The sequence below is a fragment of the Heptranchias perlo genome, chromosome 17, assembly GCF_035084215.1.
Source record: "Heptranchias perlo isolate sHepPer1 chromosome 17, sHepPer1.hap1, whole genome shotgun sequence".
Lineage (NCBI taxonomy): Eukaryota > Metazoa > Chordata > Chondrichthyes > Hexanchiformes > Hexanchidae > Heptranchias > Heptranchias perlo.
The window spans coordinates 31,525,163-31,552,284 of NC_090341.1; the positions used below are offsets into that span (position 1 = coordinate 31,525,163).

At 42.7% G+C, this 27,122-nt stretch overlaps 1 protein-coding gene across 7 annotated transcripts in view; it reads right to left on the reverse strand.

Annotated features, from left to right (window-relative positions):
- The window catches only part of prickle2b (prickle homolog 2b), a 183,310-nt gene that overhangs the window by 25,374 nt on the left and 130,814 nt on the right, over positions 1-27,122 (reverse strand). For 5 of the 7 annotated variants that reach the window (XM_067998844.1, XM_067998847.1, XM_067998849.1 and 2 more), the window contains one exon: positions 13,971-14,154. In XM_067998844.1, coding sequence (XP_067854945.1) covers positions 13,971-14,154 — 184 coding nt within the window. Of the gene's footprint in view, positions 1-13,970; positions 14,155-14,259; positions 14,308-14,719; positions 14,792-27,122 lie in introns of those variants that run through there. The other 2 variants (XM_067998845.1, XM_067998851.1) reach the window with 2 other exon arrangements.

The window sequence follows — 27,122 nt, forward strand, 5'->3', positions numbered from 1 at the left end:
ACGGCTGTTCTGTATGTTCACATTACTGTGAAACAAAGAGCTTAATGACTTGCATTTGGCCTTGTCTCACCAATCAGTTGATCGGTCCCCCTTGGCAGAGATTGAAGAAATAAATTTACAAAAGCCATGAATGTAGTTCAGGTCACAAGGGGGTACTATTACTAATTCCCAGGTCCTATTATTGCACAAGTAGATGTATATATAGTGGTATGTCAACTCCCACAAAATCAAATCCCACCAGGGCAGCTTGAGAATTTGAAATTTGTTTAAAAAAATCTGGAAATAAAAAGCCGGTATCAGTTAAAGTGACCATGAACCTGCTGGGTTGTCATTAAAATCCAACTGGTTCACTCATGTCCTTTAGGGAAGGGAACCTGCTGCCATTACCCAGTATGGCTTATGTGACTCCAGTTCCACATCAACATGGTTGACTCTTAACTGCCCTCTGAAGTGGCCTAGCAAGGCACTCATCTGTATCAAATCAAAGCAACTAGGGATAAGCAATAAATGCCAACCTTACCAGTGACACCCACATCCAGAGACTGAATAAAAGAGCATTCCTGGTTATAAAATATTTAGGAAGGAGACTACGGGAAAATGGAGGAGGGGTGACAATATTAATCAAAGCACTAGAATATAAAGATGACATAGGGGATAATACAAAAGTTGAGTTTATTTAGCTAGCCTTAAAGAATAAGGAGGAAACTGTTATTCAATTGAGAATTATAGACCCCTGAACAGTGGAAATGATACCTGTAAAGGGCAAGTTGTGTGTGACAAACTTAATAGGAGTTTTTTAAAGAAATAATGAAGTGCATTTATAAAGGAAATGAAATGGACGTTCTGTATGTGGATTTCAAAAGGCATTCCAAAAGGATAAAGTGACACATAAGAGGCCTTGATAAAATGAAAGCATATGGTCTTAAAGGGACAGCAGTATGGCTAGGAAGTTAGCTGAACAACCGAAAACAGTATTCAAGGGTAAAAGTATATTTATATATGTTTCTATTCCACATAGTGCAAAGGTAATGATGCAATAGACCAGAAGGCAAATCCAAACTGATATCAACTATTTGAATCAGTAGACAGTACTAAGTCATAGAACAATGAAATCTAAAAGCCAAAAAAATACACTTATTCAATCAGAATTACCAAAACTGATTATACATAACCTGGTAAATGCATAGTTGAATAACATGTGACTATCCATATCTGTATGTTTGGTGGTTTGGGTGAAAAAAAGAAAATTAAATATTCATACAACTATACAATACATTGAGACAATGCTTAATTTCATCAAACCTTAGAGAGGGAAGCATAGTTAAGATCAAATATTAGCTCTTGATTTGTGGTTGTGACATCTTAGTGGACATGTGCCCTTCTCCCCCAGATCCTTAAGCGTTTCCGCTGTTTTCATGGTTTTAAGCTGCCATGCTCTGCAGCCAACTAGGTACCACTTCCTGAAGACTTTTCTGGCAGCTTACTTAGTTGGAATGACCAAAAATCCCCATCCTTGCTTTCATCTGCCACCGGGTGCTTCCTTTCTACTTCTTCTCTCACCAAAGAAACTATTTGACCATCCTGCCTTCTATCTATCTATCACTATATATAAAAAATTTAAAAATCTGATTCCATACATGGGGTCTTATAAAACTTAATAAAGTCATTCCTTAGCTTTTGTTACTTTTACACAAATCCAATTAGACAGGATTGCCATTACATTTTACTCCCAATATAAGAGAGACTTTTAATATACTGAAAGTGATTATGTTTTTGAGCTATTTATAGATAGCTATTGATGTAACACAAAAGCATCTCTAAAAAATGTGAGAAAACTCCAGGGTATTCCAAAGAAGGTTTCAATAATAGAAATGATCTTTGACATAAATCATTTAGTATTTGGCTTACTCATGTAGTTTTATGTGTGGGTAAAATGAAATAAATTAACAGGAATCTAGAGTTAATAGTCTACTTATTGACAAGGCTGATATCAAACAAAAAAGAAGTTGGTATAATAGTTCTCAATAGATATAATTTTAGTCATCAAAATCAGTTGATTGGCTAACATGTAGTTGGGATTAAAGTTCATATATTCCCTATATTTAAATGAAGTGAGTTGTACTGGCTAACAGTCAATGACAGCAGAAGGTGGCCACATTATATAGAATGGCATGTTCACTCATTTCCCATTTTATCCTAGTTTTTGGTGAAACACAGAACATGGACGAAAAGAGGTGGGTGGGCAGAGAAAATTCAGTGACATTAACATCATGTCATTAACATGAACCTCTTGCTTAACAATGGCATAAGCAGAATCCTAGGAAGGTGTGATCTTCCTACTTGGTCCAGAGAGGAATAATGTGTGATATGAGAAGGGGCAGGGAATTTAGGGAGGAAGTAGAGTGAACATGGATATTGGGTTTGTCCAAAGCTTTACATTATTTTGCCTTTTAAGGATTGGTAGCAAGAAAGTATAGTGTCTATATTTAAGAAGGGGGATAAATTTGACCCAAAGAAAGAGAAGAAAAACTTGCATTTATATAGTGCCTTTCACCTCAGGATGTCCCAAAGCGCTTTACAGACAATTAATTACTTTTCTGAAGAGTAGTCACTTGTAATGTATGAAACAGGTAACTAAAGATCCATTGGGCTCGATATTAGCAGGGCGGCGGGTTCTCAACGGGGGGTCGACTGGGCGCGTGGGTAACGCGCCCGGTGAAATCAGTGTGCTCCGCACGCAATCGCAGGCTAATTGGAGCCACTTACCTGTGCTTCCGGGTTTCCCGCTGGTAAGCTGCGCGGCGGGCGGACTGCGCATGCGCAGCAAGGTCTGTCAGCTGGAGGAGCCCTATTTAAAAGGGGCAGTCCTCCACTGACTGATGCTGCAGAAAATAGGAAAAATTACAGCATGGAGCAGCCCAGGGGGAAGGCTGCTCCCAGGTTTAATGATGCCTCACTCCAGGTATCATTGGATAGGGTGAGGAGGAGGGGGAGGATAGAGATCTTCCCCCCGACAGGCGGGAGGAAGCAGCCTGTCTCTGCCACCAAAAAGGGCTGGCTTGAGGTGGCAGAGGAGGTCACCAGCACCACCAACATATCACGCACCTGCATACAGTGCAGGAAGCGCTTCAATCACCTAAGTAGGTCAGCCGAAGTGAGTACACTTACTCATTCCCCTACACTCCGTCTGCCACATCACTGCCCCCACCCCACATCTCCTGCTGCACTGCCAACGCTAGTCTATCACATCACTCCTCACACCCACTCAAAGCTCATCCTCATCTTACCTGCACTTACTCACCTCACCAGTACTCATCCCACCAATGCTCATACAATCTCATGGCTCTATCTCATACTCACCCTCTCATGCATCTCTTTCATGGACAGCCTCACTCAACCTGCCACTACCTGTGCTGCAGCCACAGGGCATGCATCACATATGTGCAGTAGGATGCGTAAGGCAATGGTGTCGTGAGCATGAAGGGGATGCAAAAGGGTGTTTGAGGGTTTGTCATGGTGTTTACTTATATTTGATTTCTGATCAACTCACATAACATATTATATTATCACCACTACTGCCACGTCTTTGCGAATCTTGTCTGGTTTGTGCAATAATGCCCTTTCTTGAGGATCACTATGAAGACCCACAACTGATGCCACCCATTGTGTCACTGCAGAGTGGGTATAGGTGTATTTGCAGGGCTCTTTTGTGCAGACGACTGAGAGACGTCGGCGATGTCCCCGGTGGCACCTGGAAGGATGCAGAGGAGAAGTTGTTGAGGGCAGTGGTGACTTTGACAGCGACAGGTAAGATGGTGCTCGGGCCAGCTGGGAGCAGCTCGGCATGAAGGAGGCTGCAGATGTCCACGACTACATGTCGAATGACTGAGCCTCCACGTGCACTGCTGCTCAGAGAGGTCCAAGAAGCTGAGCCTCGGTCTGTGGACCCTGTGCCGAGGGTAGTGCCTTTTGCGACGCATCTCTCTCTGCCGTTGCCCTCCCTCCTGCTGTGCAGGTGGATGTGTCACAGCGCTGTGTTGTGGAGCTCCACGTGTCAGAGGTGGACGGCGTGGCCGGCGAGGCTGTTCGCCCTCCGAGGAGGTCATGACTGCAGCTACGGCGGCCCCCATCCAGAAGATATACATCTGAGGGGGTCCGCGAGGTAGGTAAATGTGTCTGGACACTGGGGTAAGTGTACAAGTTGGTGAATTCTATTGTTAGGAGGAGGCTGGTAGAGGCCAAACTTTGTCCAAAGTGACAGAGTGGCCTCCTGCAATGAGTGAGGGTCTCCCCCCGCCCCCCCCCACCTGTCAAATGGACCTTTGCAGCTGCCACAGGCTGGTGGCTGCAACACGTCCATTTCAACTGGGAGTGTTTCCCCCAGTATGGGAAACAGTCTCAGTTCATTGCAAAATCCCACCCCTCATAAAATATCAGGTCAATCAGGTCTGTTAGCAACCTGAAGTACCTGTTTAAGTACTTTAAGTGGCACCCCGCTAGCCGTAATTGCCGGCGGGAGTTCGACATTCGGGGGCTGCGCGCGCATGTCAGCGCGTCACTAGGGAACCCAGAAGTGGGCGTGTTGGAGCCGGGCTCCAGACCCGCCCCGGGAATCCCCGATTTTCTCAGCCCCCCCGCCACGAACACACCCGATCGTGGGTGCTAAAATCGAGCCCAATGACCGTACATCAACACCACGCAATATTATAGAAACCAAACTAAGGAGTAGGTTGAAGGAGGCACTTGTAGAGCAATAGATTTGAGTACATTACAAATAAAACAGATCATGTAAATCGCTGAGATATAGTTTATTTAGAATTCCAGAAAGCCTTTGAGGGAGTCCCACATGTAAGACACTAATAAAGTAAAATCCATGGAAGTCCAGGTAGAAAATGGAGATAAGAAATTAGATTTTAAAATATTGAACAGGGTACTTTTGAGAGGTGGAGTGCAAGAATGAGGAGAGGTGTTGAGTGGAGTTCAGAAGGGCTCAATCCTTGGACCCTTGTTATTTCTTATATACAGGTATTTGCAAAAATATCCTGGGTGGAATAACCACCTATTATAAGCCTGTTAAACTTGCAGATGACTTTAAAATAAGGAGTACAGTAGGGACAGAGGTTACAGTTAAGGTTTTTCAGAGGAATTAGATACATTATAATTTTCTTGGGTTGTTACACAATAATATTTTCTCAGGTTCAACGCCACTGGTCATATCTGTAAGCCAAGGGTGCCTTTTTCTGCCCAATATCAAGGCAAATGATAAGATCATCTAGGGATCCTACAAGACAATCCTTACTCTGTATACCAGCTGCTGGAAGGTATAATGTGCCATTACATAATTCTCCCTTTCGAAAGCAGACTGAATATTCACTCTTACCAGACTGAGACACAGTCTTTGAAACAACAAGTAGTTTTATTTACATAAAAGACAGATGAATGAATAGCAAACATTGTAACACAGTGAAATGTAAATAATAAAGATGCCACGTTCTTTCCATTTGAACAGATCCATTATACCTTAAGTACTACGCCCAGTTTAGTCCCCTCACATGAAGGGTGAAGTAGTGACCTTGTGAAAAGGTTCAGAGGAGAGCTAAGAGAATGATTCCTAACTTAAAGAAACTTAGTTACTCAGATTGGCTTAAGGAGCTTGGTCTATTTACTTTAGTGTGGAGATGCCGGTGATGGACTGGGGTTGACAATTGTAAACAATTTTACAACACCAAGTTATAGTCCAGCAATTTTATTTTAAATTCACAAGCTTTCGGAGGCTTCCTCCTTCCTCAGGTGAACGATGTCGAAATGAAATCCTCGAAATGAAATCGCATTTATAATTCACAGAACAATGCTTGGTGATTACAGACAGTTTTTTCAACTGCCCATTGCCAAGGCAATCAGTGTGCAGACAGACAGGTGTTACCTGCAAGTTCTCAGAATATACAAATCACCAAAAAAAACAACAAACACACGAACACACGAATTGGACACACGAATCTCCATCAAAGACGGGCACCTCAGCACCTCACTCTACCGCAAGCCCACAGACAACCTCACGATGCTCCACTTTTCCAGCTTCCATCCTAACCACGTCAAAGAGGCCATCCCCTATGGACAGGCCCTGCGAATACACAGGGTCTGCTCAGACGAGGAGGAACGCGATGGACACCTACAGACGCTGAAAGACGCCCTAGTAAGAACGGGATATGACGCTCGACTCATCGATCGACAGTTCCGACGGGCCACAGCAAAAAATCGCATAGACCTCCTCAGGAGACTAACACGGGACGCAACCAACAGAGTACCCTTTGTCGTCCAGTACTTCCCCGGAGCGGAGAAACTACGCCATGTTCTCCGCAGCCTTCAACATGTCATCAATGACGACGAACACCTCGCTATGGCCATCCCCACACCTCCACTACTCGCCTTTAAACAGCCACCCAACCTCAAACAGACCATCGTTCGCAGCAAATTACCTAGCTTTCAAGAGAACAGCGTCCACGACACCACACAACCCTGCCACGGTAACCTCTGCAAGACATGCCAGATCATCGACACGGATACCACCATCACATGAGAGGACACCACCCACCAGGTGCATGGTTCATACTCCTGTGACTCGGCCAACGTTGTCTACCTCATATGTTGCAGGAAAGGATGCCCCAGAGCATGGTACATTGGCGAGACCATGCAGACGCTGCGACAACGGATGAACGGACACCGCGCAACAATCGCCAAACAGGAGGGTTCCCTCCCAGTCGGGGAACACTTCAGCAGTCATGGACATTCATCCACCGACCTTCGGGTAAGCGTACTCCAAGGCGGCCTTCGAGACACACGACAACGCAAAATCGTCGAGCAGAAATTGATAGCCAAGTTCCGCACCCATGAGGTCGGCCTCAACCGGGATCTTGGGTTCATGTCACGCTACACGTTACCCCACCAGCGAACAAATGTTATCTGTTTTTAATATAATGGGTCATTTGCTGGCTTTTCTATGTTTCTACCTCTCTATCTCTGTTTTTTTTGTTTGTTGTTTTTTTTGGTGATTTGTATATTCTGAGAACTTGCAGGTAACACCTGTCTGTCTGCACACTGATTGCCTTGGCAACGGGCAGTTGAAAAAACTGTCTGTAATCAAATTGTTCTGTGAATTATAAATGCGATTTCATTTCGACATCGTTCACCTGAGGAAGGAGGAAGCCTCCGAAAGCTTGTGAATTTAAAATAAAATTGCTGGACTATAACTTGGTGTTGTAAAATTGTTTACAATTATTTACTTTAGAGCAGTGTATAGACTTAGAGGCAACCAGATAGAAGATTATAAAATAATGAAAGGGCTGGCTGCCGTGCCTATTGATAGATAATTCCAGTTTGACATATTGTGGGGAGGACCAGGGACACAAGTTTAAACTATGCAAAAGTAGGAATAGACTGGGTGTTAGGCGGTTCTTTTTTTCCCCAGAGAGTAGTGAGCTTCTGGAATACATTGCTGGCTGGTGCGGTGAGTGCTGACTCCGCATGCCTTCAAGAGGGAGCTGGACTGGTTCTTGATTGGGACAGAGATTGCATCATATAGAAGGTAAGTATCTTCATAGATAACACTTGGTCCATGTGATCTCCTGGACTGGATTCGATCCCGAGGGGGTCGGAGAGGAATCTTCCAGAGTATTTTATCCCTTGTGAGCCCGGGGTTTTTCTCTTTTTTTGCCTCTCCAAGGAGATTACATGGATACGGGGCTGGGGGGGAGGTGGGAGGTGGGAGGAAAGAGGGGCGGTAGGAAGTCTCTACTTATAATGCTCCAGCCATCATTAGTGTGGGGCAGGCTTGATGGACCGGCTGATCTTTTCCTGCCTGTCATTTTGATATGTTTGTAAAAACAGTGAGTGCTCGCAACATTCTAATGGAATTGCATGTGGAGGTGGCGCTGAGGAGATAACATTATGCCACCTCACGTCACGTGACTATCAATTCAACTCAAGTCCTTTATCTTAATTCTAAATCGAGTACTTTCGACATAGAGTGGTGTGGTAGTAGTGTATTTCACGGAGATTTTGCTAAAGGTAAGTAAAGGCAAGTCCATTATACTCAGCTGGGGGTCCACAGAAGTCCATGTTTTCATGTTCTCCCCCCCTCCTTGTTTTTGCAGAGTAATGCAGGTTCCACTCCGACAGCCTGCTCCACTTGCCAGCTCCTTTTTAAAAAAAATGGTAGTATTGCCGCTGCTGTTGTATTTCCGTTCCTCCAGCATTTGTTAAATAGCTTCCTTGGCTGCTGGGTCATTCTGCCTGCCATGGCTGGCTGCTTAATTTCCCTCACTTGATTGCTCACTGCCAGCCCATCACATTGGTCATGCAGTACTACATACTTGTTCCTTGCTTCCACTGCTCCCGACAGCCCTGTGGTAACTGAAGGGAAAGCCTCTCGACAGCCTTGTATTTAATTTTCCTCCTGTAAAGCCCAATCTTTAATTTATTTTGTTGAGTGAAGTCCAGTTCTTTATTTAATTAATGTTGGTAATACGTAAGAGCTTCTTCAATTTAATTAACCGCTCAATTTTATTTAATTAATTTAGTCAATTTTCTCAACAGTTTATTTAATTTATTTTCCCCACCACTGCCAACTTACTTTATTTATTTAGTGTCGTTTCTCCCCAGTCTTTGTAAGGCTGATAAATCCCTGAATCACCCATCTTCATTTAATTATTTTTTCTCAGTTATATTATTTTCAACTACCCCGTCCACTTATCTCTCTCCCCTTCTTCGGTCCTCCTTTCCCACGACCTGTTCACCTGTTCTTTTCCTCCTCTTATTTGACCTCTTCAACCCTCTCCTGATTTCCCCTCTTTCCATCTCTCCCCTCCCCATCTTCTTTCCTCTCTCCTATCCTTTTCTCTCCCCTGCTTCCCTCTCCCAATCCTCCACCCCCTCTCCAACTTTTCCCATCCTCCCTCTCCCCTTTCCCCAGTCTCCGTATACCCTATCATCTTCGTACTTTCCCATCTCTCATGATTCATCTTCCCACCTCCTTTCTCATCCCTTTCCCCTGCTCTCCCCTCCTTAAAATACTTGTGTCACTCGATCCAACAGTGTAGCTGCTTTTCTTAAGCCTCCAACCCTGATGACCTGCTTTGGTGAGCTTCAATTCTCTCCTCTCCCTCTCCCCCACCCTCAAAATCGCAGAACTTTCTTCCCCAAGCCCCGTACTATACTCTACCCTCTAACCCTTCCTCTTTCCTTACCATGTCAGCCACTACATTGCCCTGACCTGTTCCACATTTCTCCTCCTGCCCCCCTTACCTTCCCCCTCTGCAATATTCTTTCCCCCTATCTTTGCAGTCCTACCTCAGCCCTAGTCCAACTACTTTCCATCTTCTAACCTTCCTTACCTTGAAAATTGCACTTAGTCTCGACTCGCAAGAGTCAATTTTGACCTTTGGGCAGAGTGCGCCTGTCGGCCACCTGTCCCAGCCGCGAAGAGGCAGCTGCGATTTTGAGGCGCAGCCTCAAACATTGAGCTGGCAAGCTGCTGGGTGCTGAATGATTGGCCTGACACAGCTCACCGGATTAAAGCTGGCTATTAATGGTCTGCCCCGGCAGGCAGCAAGCTAAGTGTGGGGGGGAAAGGAGGTGCCATCGTGGTTGGGGGGGGGAGAAGAGAGAAGGAAGGTTCTGGTCATCAGGAGGATGTTTCCCTTAGCTTGGGGGGGGGGGGCGTCTAGAACGAGGGGCCACAGTCTCAGGATATGGGATAGGCCATTTAGGACTGAGATGAGGAGAAATTTCTTCACTCAGAGGGTGGTGAACCTGTGGAATTCTCTACCACAGAAGACTGTGGAGGCTAACTCACTGAATATATTTAAGAAGGAGATAGATAGATTTCTAGACACAAAAGGCATCAAGGGGTATGGGGAGAGAGCGGGAATATGGTATTGATATAGAGGATCAGCCATGATCATACTGAATGGCGGAGCAGGCTCAAAAGGGCCGAATGGTCTACTCCTGCTCTTATTTTCTTTGTTTTTTTCTATATTTTTTTTAATGTTTTTTTCTATGTTTCTATCAGCGGTCCAGATTATTTTTTTTTAAATGGACTCCTGCTCATGGCCCCATAAAAATAATTTCAAACTTACCATTGCTGGGCGTCTTCTGCTCTACCGCCTGTGGAACTGACTGATGAATGCACATGCTCCAATCAGTTCTTTCCTAAAATGGGAATTGGGGTCCTATATATGTCATAAGACCCAGTTTGCATAATAAAAAGGAGCCTATTGCCTGAAACAGACAGGCGCTTCAGCCGCCGAGCTGTAGGCCCCTTTCAAAATGGCGGCTGCAACAAAGGTGCAAAAAGGACAGTAAGTACTGCACCACCATTTTAAATGTATCACCACCCAGTTTTAACCAGTTGGGACAAGTTAAAGTCAGCCCCACCAAATGCAACGCCATGGGAGATCAACGAGTACTTCAAAAATACAGACTCACTTCATACAGTGTAGAGTAAACTACAATTTGAAAACTAGTGCAGCTATTTTTGAAGGCTCACCCAGAAATGCAGAGGATAATCAAGAATAGCCAGCATGGATTACTTTAAGGAAAGTTGTGTTTGACAAATTTAATACAATTTTGTGAAGAAGTGACAGATTGGTTAGCTGATAGAAATGCAAAAGATGTATTGTATTTGGATTTTGAGAAGTCATTCAATAAGGGGTCTCACAAAAGACTTGTTAGAGAAATTTAGGCATATAGTACAAGAGGAAATATAGCAGCATGGACAAAAAGTTGATAGACGGACAGGAAACAAAGAGGATGAATGGGTAAGTCTTGTATTGAAGGAGGTTTGGAAGTGGTGTTCTGCAGGGGTCAGTGCTGGGTCCTTTTTTGTTCTTGGTAAATATAGATGATTTGGACTTTGGCTTTGGGAGCGCAATCTTGAAATTTGCTGACAACATAAAATTGCGGATTTGGCAAACGAAGACTGTAAAAGATTTCAGGATAATATAGGTAGGGAGCGGACTAGGCAGATAGGCGCAAGATGTAGTTTAATGTGGATAAGTGTGAGGTAATATATTTTGGGAAAACAAGGAATGGCAATAAAAATTCAATGGAAAGATGCTGAAAGGTATGGATAAACCCAGGGGTTCAAGTACTTAATTCCTTGCAAGTGTGAGTGCCAGTGGATAAAGCCATAAAAAAAGGCCAACAGCATTTTGGATTTTATAAATAGGGGTTAGGCCACAGTCAGAGTACAGTGTGCAGTTTTGGGTGCCATATTATAGAAAGGACTTTAAAGCTATAGGGTACAGAATTGATTCATCAGGATGACACCAGGGATGGGAAACTAAAGTTATGAGGAAAGACTATTTCCACTAGAGTGGAGAAGGCCAAGATGAGATTTAATGGATGTCTTTAAAATTATGAAGAGTGAATAGCAAAAGACTATTTTGTCTGGTTGGGGAATCGGTGAGGTGGGGTCATCAATTTAAAATGGTTAGTATAAGTAAGGAACAAGGATAGGAAAAGTTTCTTTATGCAGCTGGTTGTTAGAGCATGGCATGCTTTACCACAGGGAGTGGTTGAGGAGAGACTATTGTACCCTTTAAGAGAAAATTGGATAAATATTTGAAGTACAGGAAGATGCTGGGCTATGGGTAGAGCATGGGGCAATATGATTAGTTTTAGATTGTTCTAGAAAAGAACCAGCACAGACACGATGGGTAAAATGACCACCTTCTGTGCTGTATACTTCTATGGATCCAAACAAAATGGTTGTTAAGAGGTTGTTAGACAGCCCCTTCAAATTAGAGGATCTTTTAACGAACTTATTCACCTTTGGTAAGTCATTTTTAAAAATATATTTTCAATGGAGCAGGGCTGTTTCTGACAGCAGCCTTCAGTCAAAAATACACTGGGAATTTGCACTGTTGTATGCTTTTAAAGCTTGAAGCAGCTGATTTGGAGCAAGTGCCCATTCCCAGGTGGTAGTTCGGCCTGGCACTCTCCCATGGCACTTAAATGAGCTGAACTTTGAAATATAGCGGGGTTTAGTGAAGGTTAAGTTGAGCATTGGTGAAAATTGCATTGCCCAAGTTATACTGGGGTGGGAGAAAGAGAGAAATTGGGTCCTATGGCTCCAGGAGCGATGCTGAGTGTTTAAATTGCACTGGCCAGAACATACTTATATACAATTCTGATTGCCACATTTCAAAAAAGATATATTTGTATTTGAGAGTGTGCAAAAAAGAGTAACAAGATCCAAGTGTAAGGGAGCTATGAGGAAAGATTATATAAAAAAAACTTAGACTAGTGTTTAAGTAAAGACCTCATTAAGGTGTAAGAAGTATTAAATGTCATAGTATTAAATCAATCATTGCTAAACTTCACTGTTTACCTGTGCCCCAATGGATCAATTTTCAGATCCTGGTTTGTGTGTCCAAATCTTTGCCTGGCCATACTCCACTCTACTGCTGTAATCTCCTACAACAGCTTGTTTATGAACCTACCTTCCACTTTTCTGCTACTGGGCTACTTTTTATTCCTGTCATCTCTGCTCCACAATTGGTAGCCATTGGCCAATATGCCCCATCATCTGGAACTCTTTCTAAAATTCTTTCGTCTCACCAATGGCCAATAACCATGATTCCCCTTTCTCCCCAGCTTGGTGTCTACCTTTTCTTCAAAGCACTCTGAGGAATTGTTTTCTACGAGAGGAGTGCTTTATAAATGTCAGTTGTTGTAGGTAAGGTGAACTCAGAGAATTACTCTTATGTCAGTAGAATAAGACAACATTAATTGAAATTAGTGAGAAGTAAATTTAAAGCCGATCTTAGAAACAAATTCTTTACTCAAAGGATGATAAATGTTTGGAATGATCTACCAGGTTGAATCAAAGATATCAGCGAAATTCAAAATACAGATTGATGCAAGGCTGGTCAGTTGAAATACTAGAGATCATGAAATTTGCATTTATAGCAAAAAAAAATTCTATTCTATAGTAATTGAACTATACCCCTACACAGGCTTTAAAGCCCATTTGCCATTCTGTTGGTTGAATGGGCCAAAAAGCTTTTCTTGTCCTTGATGTTTCGTCATGTTCTCATGACTCACACTCACAAAGCTTTGCTTTTACTGATCTGTACAGTAATAGTTTAGTCAGCATTAACCTATTACTGTAAAATCTATACTCAATAGAATGGCAAATTGGATTTAAAATCTGTGTATACAGAGTTTGTTTAGTATGGAACAGGGTATCGCAGGAGTGAATTGCTGAGAATATCCCACTTGTCCACCGTTATCTCGGCAGAAGAGCTGTGGAAACCCTGCAGTATAAACACTGGCAATTCACTCCCAGCCACATTTATTGCCATAAAGAGGGGGATTTTGTTAGCCATTAAAATATGGATATTAAATTTCTCCAAGGGGGTTCAAAAGCTGATATAAGACTATTCCTATTCTCCCAAAACTATCTCTCCCTCCCACAAAGTGAGTTTCCTCTTTCATATTGGCCACTAAGTATAGATTGGCTAATTAATGCCAAATAAAAATAACTATAATAAAAATAGAAAACAATAACTAGCATGCACAAGCACAGTAACAGCTTTCTATTATTTATTAAACTTTATTCTTAGACATTTGTTTAGTCGATCCCCAGAGAGTCATCGGCAGTAATGGTGACCATTGTTTCTGAAGTGTGCAGAATTTGGATGTTGCGCCCCTGTGATATTTTTCCTCATGCTTCCTGGTCTGGAACCCAAGGCTGTAGTGGATCTGTTCTAAACAGGGAGACTATGAAGTTTTATTTCTGTAAAGTGATATTCAATTAGTATGAATTTACTTACAAATCAAAATGTCTCTTGTATAAACTAAGCAAAGTAGTAATACTGCTAAAAAAGAACCAGCCCTACAGCAAACAACAAATTTAAGTACTGTAGAAAAGATTTAAATGGTAAGAATTAGCAGCAAAATAACACTACCTGTTCAGGCTTCAAACCAGGAGGAACCCAGGCATATTCCTCCAAAGCACAGCCAGAATCATCATCAGAAGTGGAGTTCCTCTGAAAATCATACATAAGTTTGTTCACTGTCTTCTCCATTTCTAAAGGCATCACTGTCACTATGTGTTCCTCACGTGGGCACTTGCAGTGAAGGCAGATCTTCCTGTGAAAAGTAAAATAGCCATTTGTAAGCTCATTGCAGTAGGGAAACTACTGAAGTGATCACTGTCAAGCTGCAAGGCTTGGATACTTAACTATAAACACATACTTGGCAACCAGCCCCTGGCAGTAGCTGACTGCATCCAAGCCAGTTTTATATTCTAGCGTGTGTTCCTTTTGTGGTTTATAGCCCTATACATGTTGCACAACCTAGGAAGGTCAGGGACTCTAAGGCTAGTCAGGTTGTTAAAGCTGTCAGAGCTAAGTTGGTTCTGCTGTCAGGGAAACAGGCTGCCAGGAACAATCAATTCAATTAGCAAAACAATGAATAGCTAGCCTGAGTACAAATGCAAAATGACTTGATATTGCAATGCACGAATCAAGCGAGAAATCACAAAGACTATAAGGTTTCAAAACTGACACCGTGCTGGAATAGACATGTTCAGTGCTGTTCAACTTTAAAACTATGCTCTTCACAAATTAATTTAAACAGCTTAAAAAGCTAACCAATTCTATGACTTATTAATGAGTATTTGATCAACCGATATTGATTAAATACAGGTACTTACAGTAGATTTGGTATAAGTAAAGCAAATGGAGAAAAACACAGTATTCCCACTTTCATTCTGCTTTTACCAGAGATTTTCATCGAAGGGAATAGTTTATCTTAGACCATGGACTTTTGCCAGATTTTCCCAATTTCCTGCTATTCGTTAGATCAAGAATGCATATTGACCCAAACAGACAATGGGCATCTGGTTTGCATCCACTCAGCATGGGGACTCATTTTTAGCACACAGTTCCTGCCTTTTGAACAACAGAACCCAGTTACAGAGCTTAATTACCAAAACTAATTAAAACCCTTAAAGTACTAGTCACAGCATCTGCTTTGCTAACTGTACAGGGTTCCTGTTTTTTTTGGCAGGCTAAGGGTTAAGATGACAGTTGCTGAAGCAAAATTCTACAGCAATACAGGCATGAACATTTCAGATTGATTTCAAATTGTAGCAAGAAAGTAAAAACAATTGTATGTGGCACATTAAAGGAGTGCTTCTTAAAATTAATTAGGTCTTTAAAAAATTGCAACAATATTTTTTACATTAAAGTACTGTAATAAAATTAAATGCTTTTGAATTATTTAAAACCTATTTTACATTGTTTCCAAAAAATTCTACAATTATATTTAACAAAAACTGCATTAGAAATCTGAGGAAAAATCAATAATGCATGCTAAAAACTATTTTTAAAGCTGCAAAAGACATCAAGTGCTCAGAGTTAATTATTGCCAGGTTGTAGCTAGTAAAACAACTCACAATTTAACTCATACTATCAATTATATACAATACTTTAAAGCATGCTATTAAATGCCATGGTAACTGTTGTAGTTGAGGTATAAGAATATCATTTTAAATATATTATGACATCAAAGTCACGTCAACCTAATTATAGTACATAAATTTTGTCCAACAGCAGGATGTCTCTTATGTAGTAGGTGACTATTAAACAGTAGTTTTTTGAAAGCTAGGACACTTTCATTTTGCTGGAAAAAAGGGAGAAAACCATCTTTTCCCCCAAAAAATTCACAAAATGGTAATATAATAGCGTTCGTAGGAATGCAATTTTGTTAACAGCAATTGAAAACTAGCAGTCAATCTCAATGTAAATAATCAAACACTAAGCCCGTTAACCATTATAGTTGCCAAAAAAGCTTGATAATCCAGCAACGGAATGCTCAATTGTTGGAGAAAACGTCTGAACATAACAGAGAAGAATTCAACTTAGCGATCAAACCTCGCAAATGCTGATGTACAGTAATTGAGCAGGCAAACACATTCTGGTAGGGAAGGACAGCCCCTGCGCAAGCTAAGAAGGCAGGAGGCATGGCAATGTATCATAAACAATGGGGTAGAAATTGGCCATCATTGCAACCGTTTCCCATGTGAAAAACAGGGGCAAAAATTACTAATTTTGCAGGGCTATGGCCTGCACCGCAAGTACGCCTAAAAAACATCCAATGCCTTATTGGTTCAGACAATTTTCAGGTGTCTGCCTCAAAAAGTGGTTAGGCCCCTTGCATATGTTAATTAGGGGCCTAATGCCTGTTTTAGGACCCCTCTAAGAAATTGAGCTGCCCCGAGCGAAGCAAGCACCAGGCCTGTTTCCCTCGTGTTTTCTTGACCTGGATGCGGTCGCCACCGAAAAGGTAAATTTTCATTTGTTTCTTAATTTCATGTGGAGTCAGGAGGAGCAGGAGTGTGACTTCCCCTCCCACTGTCCTCCCTCACCCCTCACATCACCCCTCACATCCTGGCAGTGAGGTAAGTGGCTCGAAATTCATCTTCTGAAAGGGGTGAGCTGTCTGTGGGGGCACAGCAAGCATCAGCAGCTTGCCTAAATTATTGATTATTGAAATGAGGCCCGAGGCCCAATTTCTGTCCAGCTTTGGGTCGTCTGGTTGGGGTCCGTATTGTTTGCAGGCCCAGATGAATTTCTACCTCAGTCTCTACCACTTGGAAAACCAGATGGGCGATCTGGAAGAAGGTGGACAACTTAAAGTAAAGTGTAAAGCTAAGGGATGAATATTACTGTAAAATAGAAGCACAGGAGATATATAGTGTTTTTATTTCAGATATTTGGTATTAGCAGTTTTTCTCTTTTTGTATTGTTTATTATTTGCCTGTTAGAGATCTACGTGCAAGAAATGCTGCACCGATAGAGAAATAGAGGCCGGATTGTGCTCTGAAAATAACGGCTCACTGTTATATCAGTGCATCTGGTACAGCAACTTCTGGCGTCCACACAAGCGCAGTTAAATGCGGAAATTCGGAAGTTCCTCTATCAGATGCCCTGCTCCTCTGTAAGCTTTGTGAGAACTGCATCTCGCTGGCTGATTCACCGTTAAAATGAATGCAACAGCGTGAAGTTCCTCTACTGCCCTGATGGAAACGATGTAATCTCCCCCAAAAAAGTACGTCAAGTTTTTTTGTTAAGTCTAATCAAACTTTTAACAGTGTGGTAAGTCTTAATTACTGCCAGACAACCCCTCTGGCATTGAAAATTAACTTTTACAAGTGTGGAGTCTCATTCCTTCAGATTTTAATTGTTGTTGGACATTCAATAAAATGTTTTAATTTTAATTTTTTTTAAACTGTTTCTTTGTCTCTTAATTCAATATTTCTTATCCTCTCTTTATTTCGCTTTCTGTACCTGATTTGACATTTAATTCACTATTTCAATTTACACTTCCTGGTTCTGACTACTTGGCTTATTAACATGCTTCAATCTGATTGGCAGTTGCTTGGCCCGTTCATATAGGTCCCAGATGCCTGGGAGAGGGCGCTGCGTTGGATTGAGGGCCCCATGAGAGGAACATGCAGTACAAAAGAACATGAAAAGTCTACGGGCAAGTGCAAGTGTACCGAACTGCGGGCGCCGTTTGTTCGCTGCTCAGAGCAAAATCTGGCCCATTAGCAAAAATGCTGCAAGGTATTCATAGAATGGTTACAGCACAGGAGGCCATTCGGCCCATCAAGCCCGCGCCGGCTCTTTGTAAGAGCAATCCAGTTAGTCCCATTCCCCCGCTCTTTCCTCACAGCTCAGCAAATTTTTTCCCTTCAAGTATTTATCCAATTCCTTTCTGAAAGCCGCGATTGAATCTGCTTCCACCACCCTTTCAGGCAGCGCATTCCGGATCATAACTAATCACTGCATTAAAAAGTTTTTCCTCATGTCGCCTTTGGCTCTTTTGCCAATCACCCTAAATCTGTGTCCTCTGGATCTCAACCCTTCTGCCAACGGGAACAGTTTCTCTTTATTTCCTTTATCTAAACCCTTCATGATTTTGAACACCTCTATCAAATCTCCTCTCAACCTTCTCTGCTCTGAGAACAACCCCAGCTTCTCCAGTCTATCCACACAGCTGAAGTCCCTCATCCCTGGAACCATTCTAGTAAATCTTTTCTGCACCTTCACATCCTTCCTAAAATGCAGTGCCCAGAACTGGACACAATACTCCAGTTGTGGCCGAACCAGTGTTTTATAAAGGTTCAATATAACTTTCTTGCTTTTGTACTCTATGCCTCCATTTAAAAAGCCGAGGATCCCACATGCTTTTTTAACCGCTTTCTCAACCTGTCCTACCACCTTCAAAGATTTGTGCACATATACCCCCAGGTCTCTGTTCCTGTACCCCCTTTAGAATTGAACCATTTAGTTTATATTGCCTCTCTTCGCAATTCTCTGCGTTGAATTTCATCTGCCATGTGTCCACCCATTCTACCAGCTTATCTATGTCCTCTTGAAGTCTATCACTATCCTCCTCACAGTTCACTACACTTCCAAGTTTTGTGTCACCTAAAGGCAGATGCAAAGTACTCATTTAATACCTCAGCCATGCCCTCTGCCTCCCTGCGTAGATCTCCTTTTTGATCCCTAATTGGCCCTACCCTTTCTCTTACTAGCCGTTTATTATTTATATACCAATAGAAGACTTTTGGATTCCCTATTATGTTAGCTGCCAGTCTATTCTCATACTCTCTCTTTGCCCCTCTTATTTCCTCAAAGTAAAAATAGCAGTATGCAAATTTTATTATGAAAGGAAAAAGAATGCACTGCAGGAAGGGATTTCCATGGGCAAACCACCATGTTTCAATCCCCGTTGCTCTTTAAGGCGAGATGGGAACATAATGGGAAATATTTAAAAAAACACTGATTATGATGTAGCTATTATTGATTTGTTAGAAGGACAAATTTAGCAGATGTCAAGACTAAAGCAATTGAAGGAGAGGGCAGAACCAGTGACCTATCATATATAAAAACATTGGGGACAATTTTCATTTTGCTACTACCCCCCTTATGTCTAATAATGTCCATGTTGCTACCACTAGTTCCTGATCTCGCCCACAAACCATGTTGGGTGGCGACCATTCCAGCAATATTCCAAAGCTCAATAAAGGTGACCATATGCTCCATGATTGACTGCAGGGTATCAATGCAATGCACCAAAACCCCAGATAAATGGACTCTTCCACACACTCTGACATGTAGCACATGCACCTCACAGGTAGTTAGGTTTTTATGACAAAACAACAGCTTCATGGTCACTTTTCCAGCTACCAGCTTTTAATATCCAAATATTTTCAAAATTGCATTCAAATACTCAAACTGCCACGGTGTAATTTGAGCTCATGTCCTCTGGATTATTAGTCCAGGCCTTTGGATTGCTAGTCCAGTAATATAACCAATATGCTCCCGTATGCTTCATTACTCCTCCTCTTCTTCCAAAATAGAGGGGTATACTCAATGGGAAATCCACTGATCCTGGTCTGAAAAGGGAGGCAGAATAAATAGCAGCCCCTCAGCAAATAGCACAAAGACAGAGGGCAAAGAAGGTGACAGCAGTAAACCACAAAAGAAAACAACAAAAATAATTTAACAATAAGGTTTTATCAGCAACGATAACTGAATAAAGTTGTTCATGTAAACTTATATCCACCTTCAGTGTATTGCTTAGTAACCCTGGATGCCAGTTTTATACTGGGGTAATTAATGCGCAGTGTAAATGAGACAGAAATGGGGGAAAATGGGGTACATGGCATCACCATGGTGTGGAGGGGGGTGAATATTATGCCATTTTTCCAGGGGTTTGTGCAGCTTCTCTGCCGAAGGCACGGCAGACGATCAGGAATGCCCTCTGAAATTCACCCCCCCATATCATTACCGTTTTGCTTAGTTGTGCCCTTACAAGAATTGTTGGGCGTCTGCTGTCCACCAGAAATGGCAGTGGTAAATTGGGGTGGGCTCAAAAGTGAGCCCCATTCCTACTCCCACCTGCCCAACTACCATCTCAAAGTTGGACGCAACATGGTAGAAAATCAATGCTTTGCAGTGCTCAGAAAAAACTAAACAGGGATGATAAATATCAGTTCCATGAAAGTAAATATGTGCAAAAGAAAACAATACTGTGGAGCTCGCTGGACAAACCGAGCAATAAAATCCTGCAAGCTAATCAGCATGCTTGCAAGGCCTAGTCTTCCCCTGGTTCTGGCTGAACTGTATAATGCAGGAGGTGCATGGCAATACAAAGTTGTAGTTATGTGATTAAAAGATTAGTACATGACACAGGCTGTGAATTTCTGTTTGTGCGCTTGCCAGCCTGCGATTTCTCCCTATTCATTTTAATGGACAGAAAATCACACGCTAGCAAGCACACAGCAGAAAACCACTTCAAAAGTGTTCAAGTGCTTTGATGACCCTGTGGTGTCACATCAGTTTTTTCACTAAGATTAGCAAATTTTGGACGGTCAGACTCTTAGTGAGAAATGGAAAAGAAAATTATCAGTGAATGAATGACAACGATGAAAGAAAGAAAGAAATGTTTACATAATCATAAGAACTAATATTTACCCTGTTCATAAATTTTCCTGCAGTTACAATTCACAAATTCATAGGAAATAAATGTATGAATGTACAATATTATAGGCCTTATGCTAAGATTCCAAAAATATACTTACTGGTGAGTATTAATCTACGACACAATGTTCCCATTTACCATTTCTTTTGGCAGTCCTTTATCATAGCAAATTAGTGCAGCCTTTAGATGCTGCAGAATTTTATAAAGAGCTAAAATCATGATTTTATGTATAATTTGTTACGTACCTTTACGACTATTTTGTACACGTATCCACAGTTTGTACCATTCATTGTGGTATACCATTTTATAATTTCTGACAGCTATTTGAATATAATCTAACAGCAATGCACACAGTTCTTATGCAAATGATCTAACATGCGACATTTTAGAGCACACGTGCTGTTTTACGCACCAACTGGAAGGTGCTAAGTAGCAACCATCTGCGGCATGATTAAGACCATATTTTTCAAGGTGGTAAACTCAGGAACAGCAAAAAAAAATTACACTGGGCCTGTTGTTAGCAGAACGTGTCAAAATGGCTGAAAGCTTCCTGTTTGCAAAGCACAGAAAATGTAAGAGAAGAGCAGCACATCAGTGTCACAGATTGGAATGATGCTCTCCATTATCATCTGTGAGATGAATTAAATGAATAGGAAGGCTCATGGCATCAAAAAGTTTCCTTTCCCATTGACTGCAGCACTCATCTAAACCATTCACATATCATATCATTGCGGTTTCCAATTTAAGGAGCCACTCAATAATGCAAAACTGCACTTTGCAAGTCACTATTTCTTACTCACTATGGTCACCTGCTATGCCTACTCCCTTCTGATCCACAGCAGCAGTTAAGAACCATGTCAGAATTTCCCAATAAGCTGAGACCCAAAGACTTGACTCATATTTTATCTAAAACACCTTCACTCAATGAAGTAGTTTTGGAAACAGCAAAAAGTTTCATTCGTGAATGTTGAGATTCCTGTAATGTCATAATCTGCCATTTTTTTTGGTTTTAGCCATAATTCTGTCAAAACATCTCAATGGGTCTGATTTTAACTCCAGTGGGCTTTGGGTGGGTGGGTAGCAGGACGAGTTTGAAACACGCTGTACTAGAAAACAGGCTCGGGGTATTTTAACTCCTTGGCCTCATTACAATCTCACAAGCGGGTTTCCCACCTGACTCACCGAAACAACGGAAAACCCGCCCACTCTAGCAGCAAAATTTCTGGTGGGTCAGCCAGAGTCCTATTTAAAACAGGAATGTACCTCTTAAAGCAAGGCTGCATTCTCTTCTGGAAGACTGCATTTTGCAGTGGTGGAGGAAGAAATTGATTCAAGCATGAGTTGCAGGCAAATTCCCAGGTTCTCTGAAGCCTCCCTGGAGGCCCACCTGGAAGAGATCAGGATGAGGAGCGAAGTTCTCTTTCCAGCCAATAGGAGGAGGATCCCAAAATACCAGGTGCACCAGGCATGGAGAGAGATTGCTGAGATTGTCAGTCCCAGGAACTGGATGCAGTGCAGGAAGTATTTAAAGACCTCACAAGAGTAGCAAGGGTGAGTACAGTTCTTCATTTCTTCATCTCTTGCAACAACACATGGCAACAGTCCTTGCACCCCTCCCTCAGCACTCTCAACAATTCCGTCCCCTCCATCATCATCCAGCACAAGGGAATACTATACCTTCTTCACAAAGGATAGTAGTAAGAGCGGGGAGGACCAGCCATCATCATGCACCTCATTAAACTGGAGAAGCAGGCACTGGAATAAGCTGTCAGAATAGGATATTTCAAGCACGAGAGTTTCTCTGAACAGGGCCTCTGACTATTACTTGCATCCCTTGATGCATAGTTATGCAGCTTGATTACATCAAGGTGTATTGCAATGCCTGTCATCTGCTACAGTCCAATCTATCAGTGCCATGTTAACCCTTTTCTCTAGGCCCTTCTCAGCAGCTGCGGAAGAAAACACATCAGAGGAGGAGAATCCTGCTGAGGAGGCACCATCGTCAGCTGCATCACTCCCAAGCACTGGTACAGAGGTTGGCACCCAAGCTGGGTTAGAGAGGTCTACATGTGGTGAAACATCCAGCCTAAATGAGGAGCAGCAGGTATAGGTGGTAGGGACAGTTCAGGAGACAGCTCGCCAGAGGACGAGAAACTCTCCCAGCTCTACTGAGAAGGCCCGAGAGCTGGAACTCAAGAGCCCAGCAATTAGAAGAAAACTACTTTCTTCACACTAACAGTTATAGCAGGTATTGGAAACCCTGTCAAGGAGTTTCACCTGAAAGTATGGAAGAGTCTGCTTCTAGCTTGTGGGGTGTCATCTCTCATGGCATCAGCACTCTGCAGTCTATGTTTGAGAGATGCCGCAGCTGGGACCTCACAACAGGAGTCAATATTCACAGCCTTTGCAACTTTGGTGGAAGCTCAAATAGCCACCATGCAGGCTCTGGGCTCAAACCTGTGCACTGCCTTGGGGAGACAGACCTCCATCTTGAAGAAATTGGTGGAACACTTGGAGATGCATGGGAGTTGCCTCTTCTCATTTGCCTCAGTCTGGGCAAAGTACCTCTGGTCCAAGTCTCTCTAGTTTCCACCTCTCGTCTCTGCTCTATAATCCTTGGTCCCCTCTCAGTGACTCTCTGCCCTATGCCTCTCTGCTCCTCCTCCCACTCTATGCTTAACTGGACCACCTAACTCAACACTGGTCACAAGAGCATGTCACAGGCTGGGTACTCAGTGACTCGTCTTTTTTTTATTCGTTCATGGGATGTGGGCGTCGCTGGCGAGGCCGGCATTTATTGCCCATCCCTAATTGCCCTTGAGAAGGTGGTGGTGAGCCGCCTTCTTGAACTGCTGCAGTCCGTGTGGTGACGGTTCTCCCACAGTGCTGTTAGGAAGGGAGTTCCAGGATTTTGACCCAGCGACGATGAAGGAACGGCGATATATTTCCAAGTTGGGATGGTGTGTGACTTGGAGGGGAACGTGCAGGTGGTATTGTTCCCATGTGCCTGCTGCCCTTGTCCTTGTCCTTGTAGGTGGTAGAGATCGCGGGTTTGGGAGGTGCTGTCGAAGAAGCTTTGGCGAGTTGCTGCAGTGCATCCTGTGGATGGTACACACTGCAGCCACTGTGCGCCGGTGGTGAAGGGAGTGAATGTTTAGGGTGGTGGATGGGGTGCCAATCAAGCGGGCTGATTTGTCCTGGATGGTGTCGAGCTTCTTGAGTGTTGTTGGAGCTGCACTCATCCAAGCAAGTGGAGAGTCTCCTGACCACTCAATAGAATGCAGTGCGAAACCTGGGTGGTACAAGCTGGAAATGTCATTTGGAACTGCCATTTAAAGGGGCACTCAACTGCAAGTACTCAGATCTTTGTAATCTGTTTGCAATTCATCTGACTGGATTTTTTTTTAAAAAGAAGTTTCTGCCTTGGTATTTCCATTTTGTTCTGCTTCAAAACCTTCAAGAAGCTCAAGGAGGGGCTGCACAGTGCTCAACATGTGGGTCATCCTGGCCACACTACTCTGGTTGGAGGAAGAGGAGGAAGAAGAGCAGCAGCAGGTAGGGGAAAGTCAGGGAATTGCAGTTGGAGCTCTGAGGAGAACACAAAGTGGGAGGCATCCTAACTCTACTCATAAGGTCAGCTGCCTTCAGTTTTACGCGAAACACTGAATCAGGAAGCTGTGCTTCTTCAGAGAGGCTGTCACAGAACTTTGCAGCCTTTTACAACAATATCTGAAATCCACACTCCCAACTGGCCAGGCATTGCCTGTGGCACTCAATTTTTTCACCTCAGGCTCTTTCCAAGCTGCAGCAGGTGACATCAACAATATCAGTCAGTCTGTAGTCATGCCTGCAACAGGTAGGTCAATGATGCCCTCTTTGACAAGTCAAATGATTTGATAGAGTACCTCATGAATGCCCGCAGCCAGCAGGAAAGGGTTTCCTGCCATGGCAGCCCTCCCTGCAATTCAGGCTGCCATTGACTGCAGCCATGGAGCCACCAGGGCACCTCCCAGTGAGTCAGCAGCCTTTATGAACAGAAAAGGCTTCCACTCCATTAATGTTCAGCTAATGAGTTTATGCCTGCTTTCTGGCAGCAGTCATGATGTCTACATACTGTGCAAGTACTCCAGCCCCATACTCTTTGATCTAGCTCAGCATATCAGAGGTTGACTGCTTGGGGACAAGGTCTATTCTCTTTATACCTGGCTTATGACAACTCTACGAAACATATGCTTGCCAACTGAAAGGAGATACAACCTGAACCAAGGGACCACTAGAGCCATCATAGAGCAGACCTTCGGAACACTCAAATAATGCTGGACAGGTCTGGTGGCTTTCTGCAGTACAGCCCACAAAAGGAGTCTCCTGGATTGCAGTTGTCTGCTGCATTCTGCACAACTTTGCTGTGCAACGGAGGCGCCATCTGATGAGGAAAACCCCAACAGCGAGGATGGGGCAGGAGGAGGGTGGCAGCACCAGCCTGCAGGCAGAGTTCTTCGGAAACAACACATCAGCTAAACTACTCCTTCCCCCCAACTCCCGCATTAACACTCCTTTACATCATCTCTACCAGTCCTTCCACCCTACAACAAAATGCTTCCAACCTCTGACCACCATTGATATACATGATACCTAATACTGCAGGCTCAGCGGCCATGACAGAATCACAATGCAGACAAAGTCAGAATGTATAACTGACAGATATTTTAATGGCTGACACATTTACCATCAAACAAAATTTTCACCCATGTTTAACCAATAGTGCTTTTCTTAAGTGACTACTTGCATATTCTTGTGCTCCTACGATGTGCTCCCCCAGTGGCTTCAGCGTGGGTGGCAGAAGGCTGCTGATGCTCAGCCCCTGGTTGGCGACCTCTAGCTCGGGCCTGGCAGCAGATTGCAGCATAGCTGTTGCCTGGGCAGCATGTCCCAGCTGGCTTCCTGGCATCATGACGGGCACTGATTGATGGGGTGGTGAGTGAGTCAGCTATTAGGAGATGTAAGAGAATGTTCTGCGTAGGGGATGACTGTCAAATTTTACAACTCTTCCTCCCCCATGAATAAGCATCTGGCTGCTGCTCTACTCTCTCTCCTCTAGGAAATCAGGAACTCATGTGTGAAAACTTTGTTTTCCTTCTGCAAACCTGAATCCTAATACTATTTTGTCCACCCCTTAAACTTAATGTTGTAAATGAATAAGTAAAAGTGTACAAGACTGGAGAACAGGTTCTCACTTGGGAGTTTTCTCTGAATATTTTTTTTAAATGTTGGAGTGCTGCCAGTCTTAGGAGCATTAAATTATGCATTTGAAAAAATATTTATTTGTAAGAAATGTTTTCTTACCTCTCAGGCTAAACTGGAGAAGCATTTAAACTTGTATCATTGTTCATCACAGTAAGGACACTATTAATCCTTCTACACTCATTACATAAAGGCATTGGTATCTAGAACATGCAAACTGTATTTTCAAACTGACTTTGACGAGATGCAAAACACATTAGACCAATCCATGTCCACCTGTTCCCCAATGAGTGCTGCCACTAATTAACTGCCTATCTTTATTTAAACTTAAAAATGCTTAATTATTGAAAAAATTGTTATTGTGGCACTTTCCAAATAAATAAACTCCTGCTCAGCGAACAACTAGACAAATACTATACCATGTAACATAGTCATGGCTTTTTAAAAGCTCTTCAAATGTGAGAGTCAAAAAGGTGTAAACTAACGATAAATCATGGAAATATGCTTGCAAGTTTTCTCCTCGACTTTCAAACAATCATTTTAGCATAAAAACTTGCTTTTTAATATATATTTTCATGTTCTATTGGAAATATAAATTGAAATTCATGTTGAAGCTATATTACAAGTTTATGCATCAAGATGGGTAAAAATTAGTTTCTAGTTGGCAACAAATGCAGAGGATATATTAAGTACAGCAAAGAGAACGAGGAATATATGCCACCTCATTGAATCATAAAGTGCTGTAGCATAGAAAGAGGCCATTCAGCCCATCACGCCTGTGCCGGCTCTTTGAAAGAGCTATCCAGTTAGTCCCACTCCCTGCTCTTACCCCATAGCTCTGCAAATTTTTCCGCTTCCAAGTATTTATAAATTCCCTTTTGAAAGTTATTATTGAATCTACTTTCACCACCCTTTCAGGCAGTATATTCCAGATTATAACAAGTCACTGTGCAAATTTATTTCCCCCTCATGTCACTTTGGTTCTTTTGCCAATTAACTTAAATCGGTGTACTCTGATTACCAACCCTTCTGCTATTGGAAACAGTTTCTCCTTATTTACTCAAAAATCCTTCATGATTTTGAACACCTCTATCAAATCTCCCCGTAACCTTCTCTGCACTAAGGAGAACAACCCCAGTTTCTCTAGTCTCTCCACGTAACTGAAGTCTTTCATCCCTGGTACCATTCTAGTAAATGTCCTCTGCATCCTCCCGAAGGCCTTGACATCCTTCCTAAAGTGTGGTGCCCAGAATTAGCCACAATACTCCAGCTGAGGCCTAACCAGTGTTTTATAAAGGTTTAGCATAACTTCCTTGTTT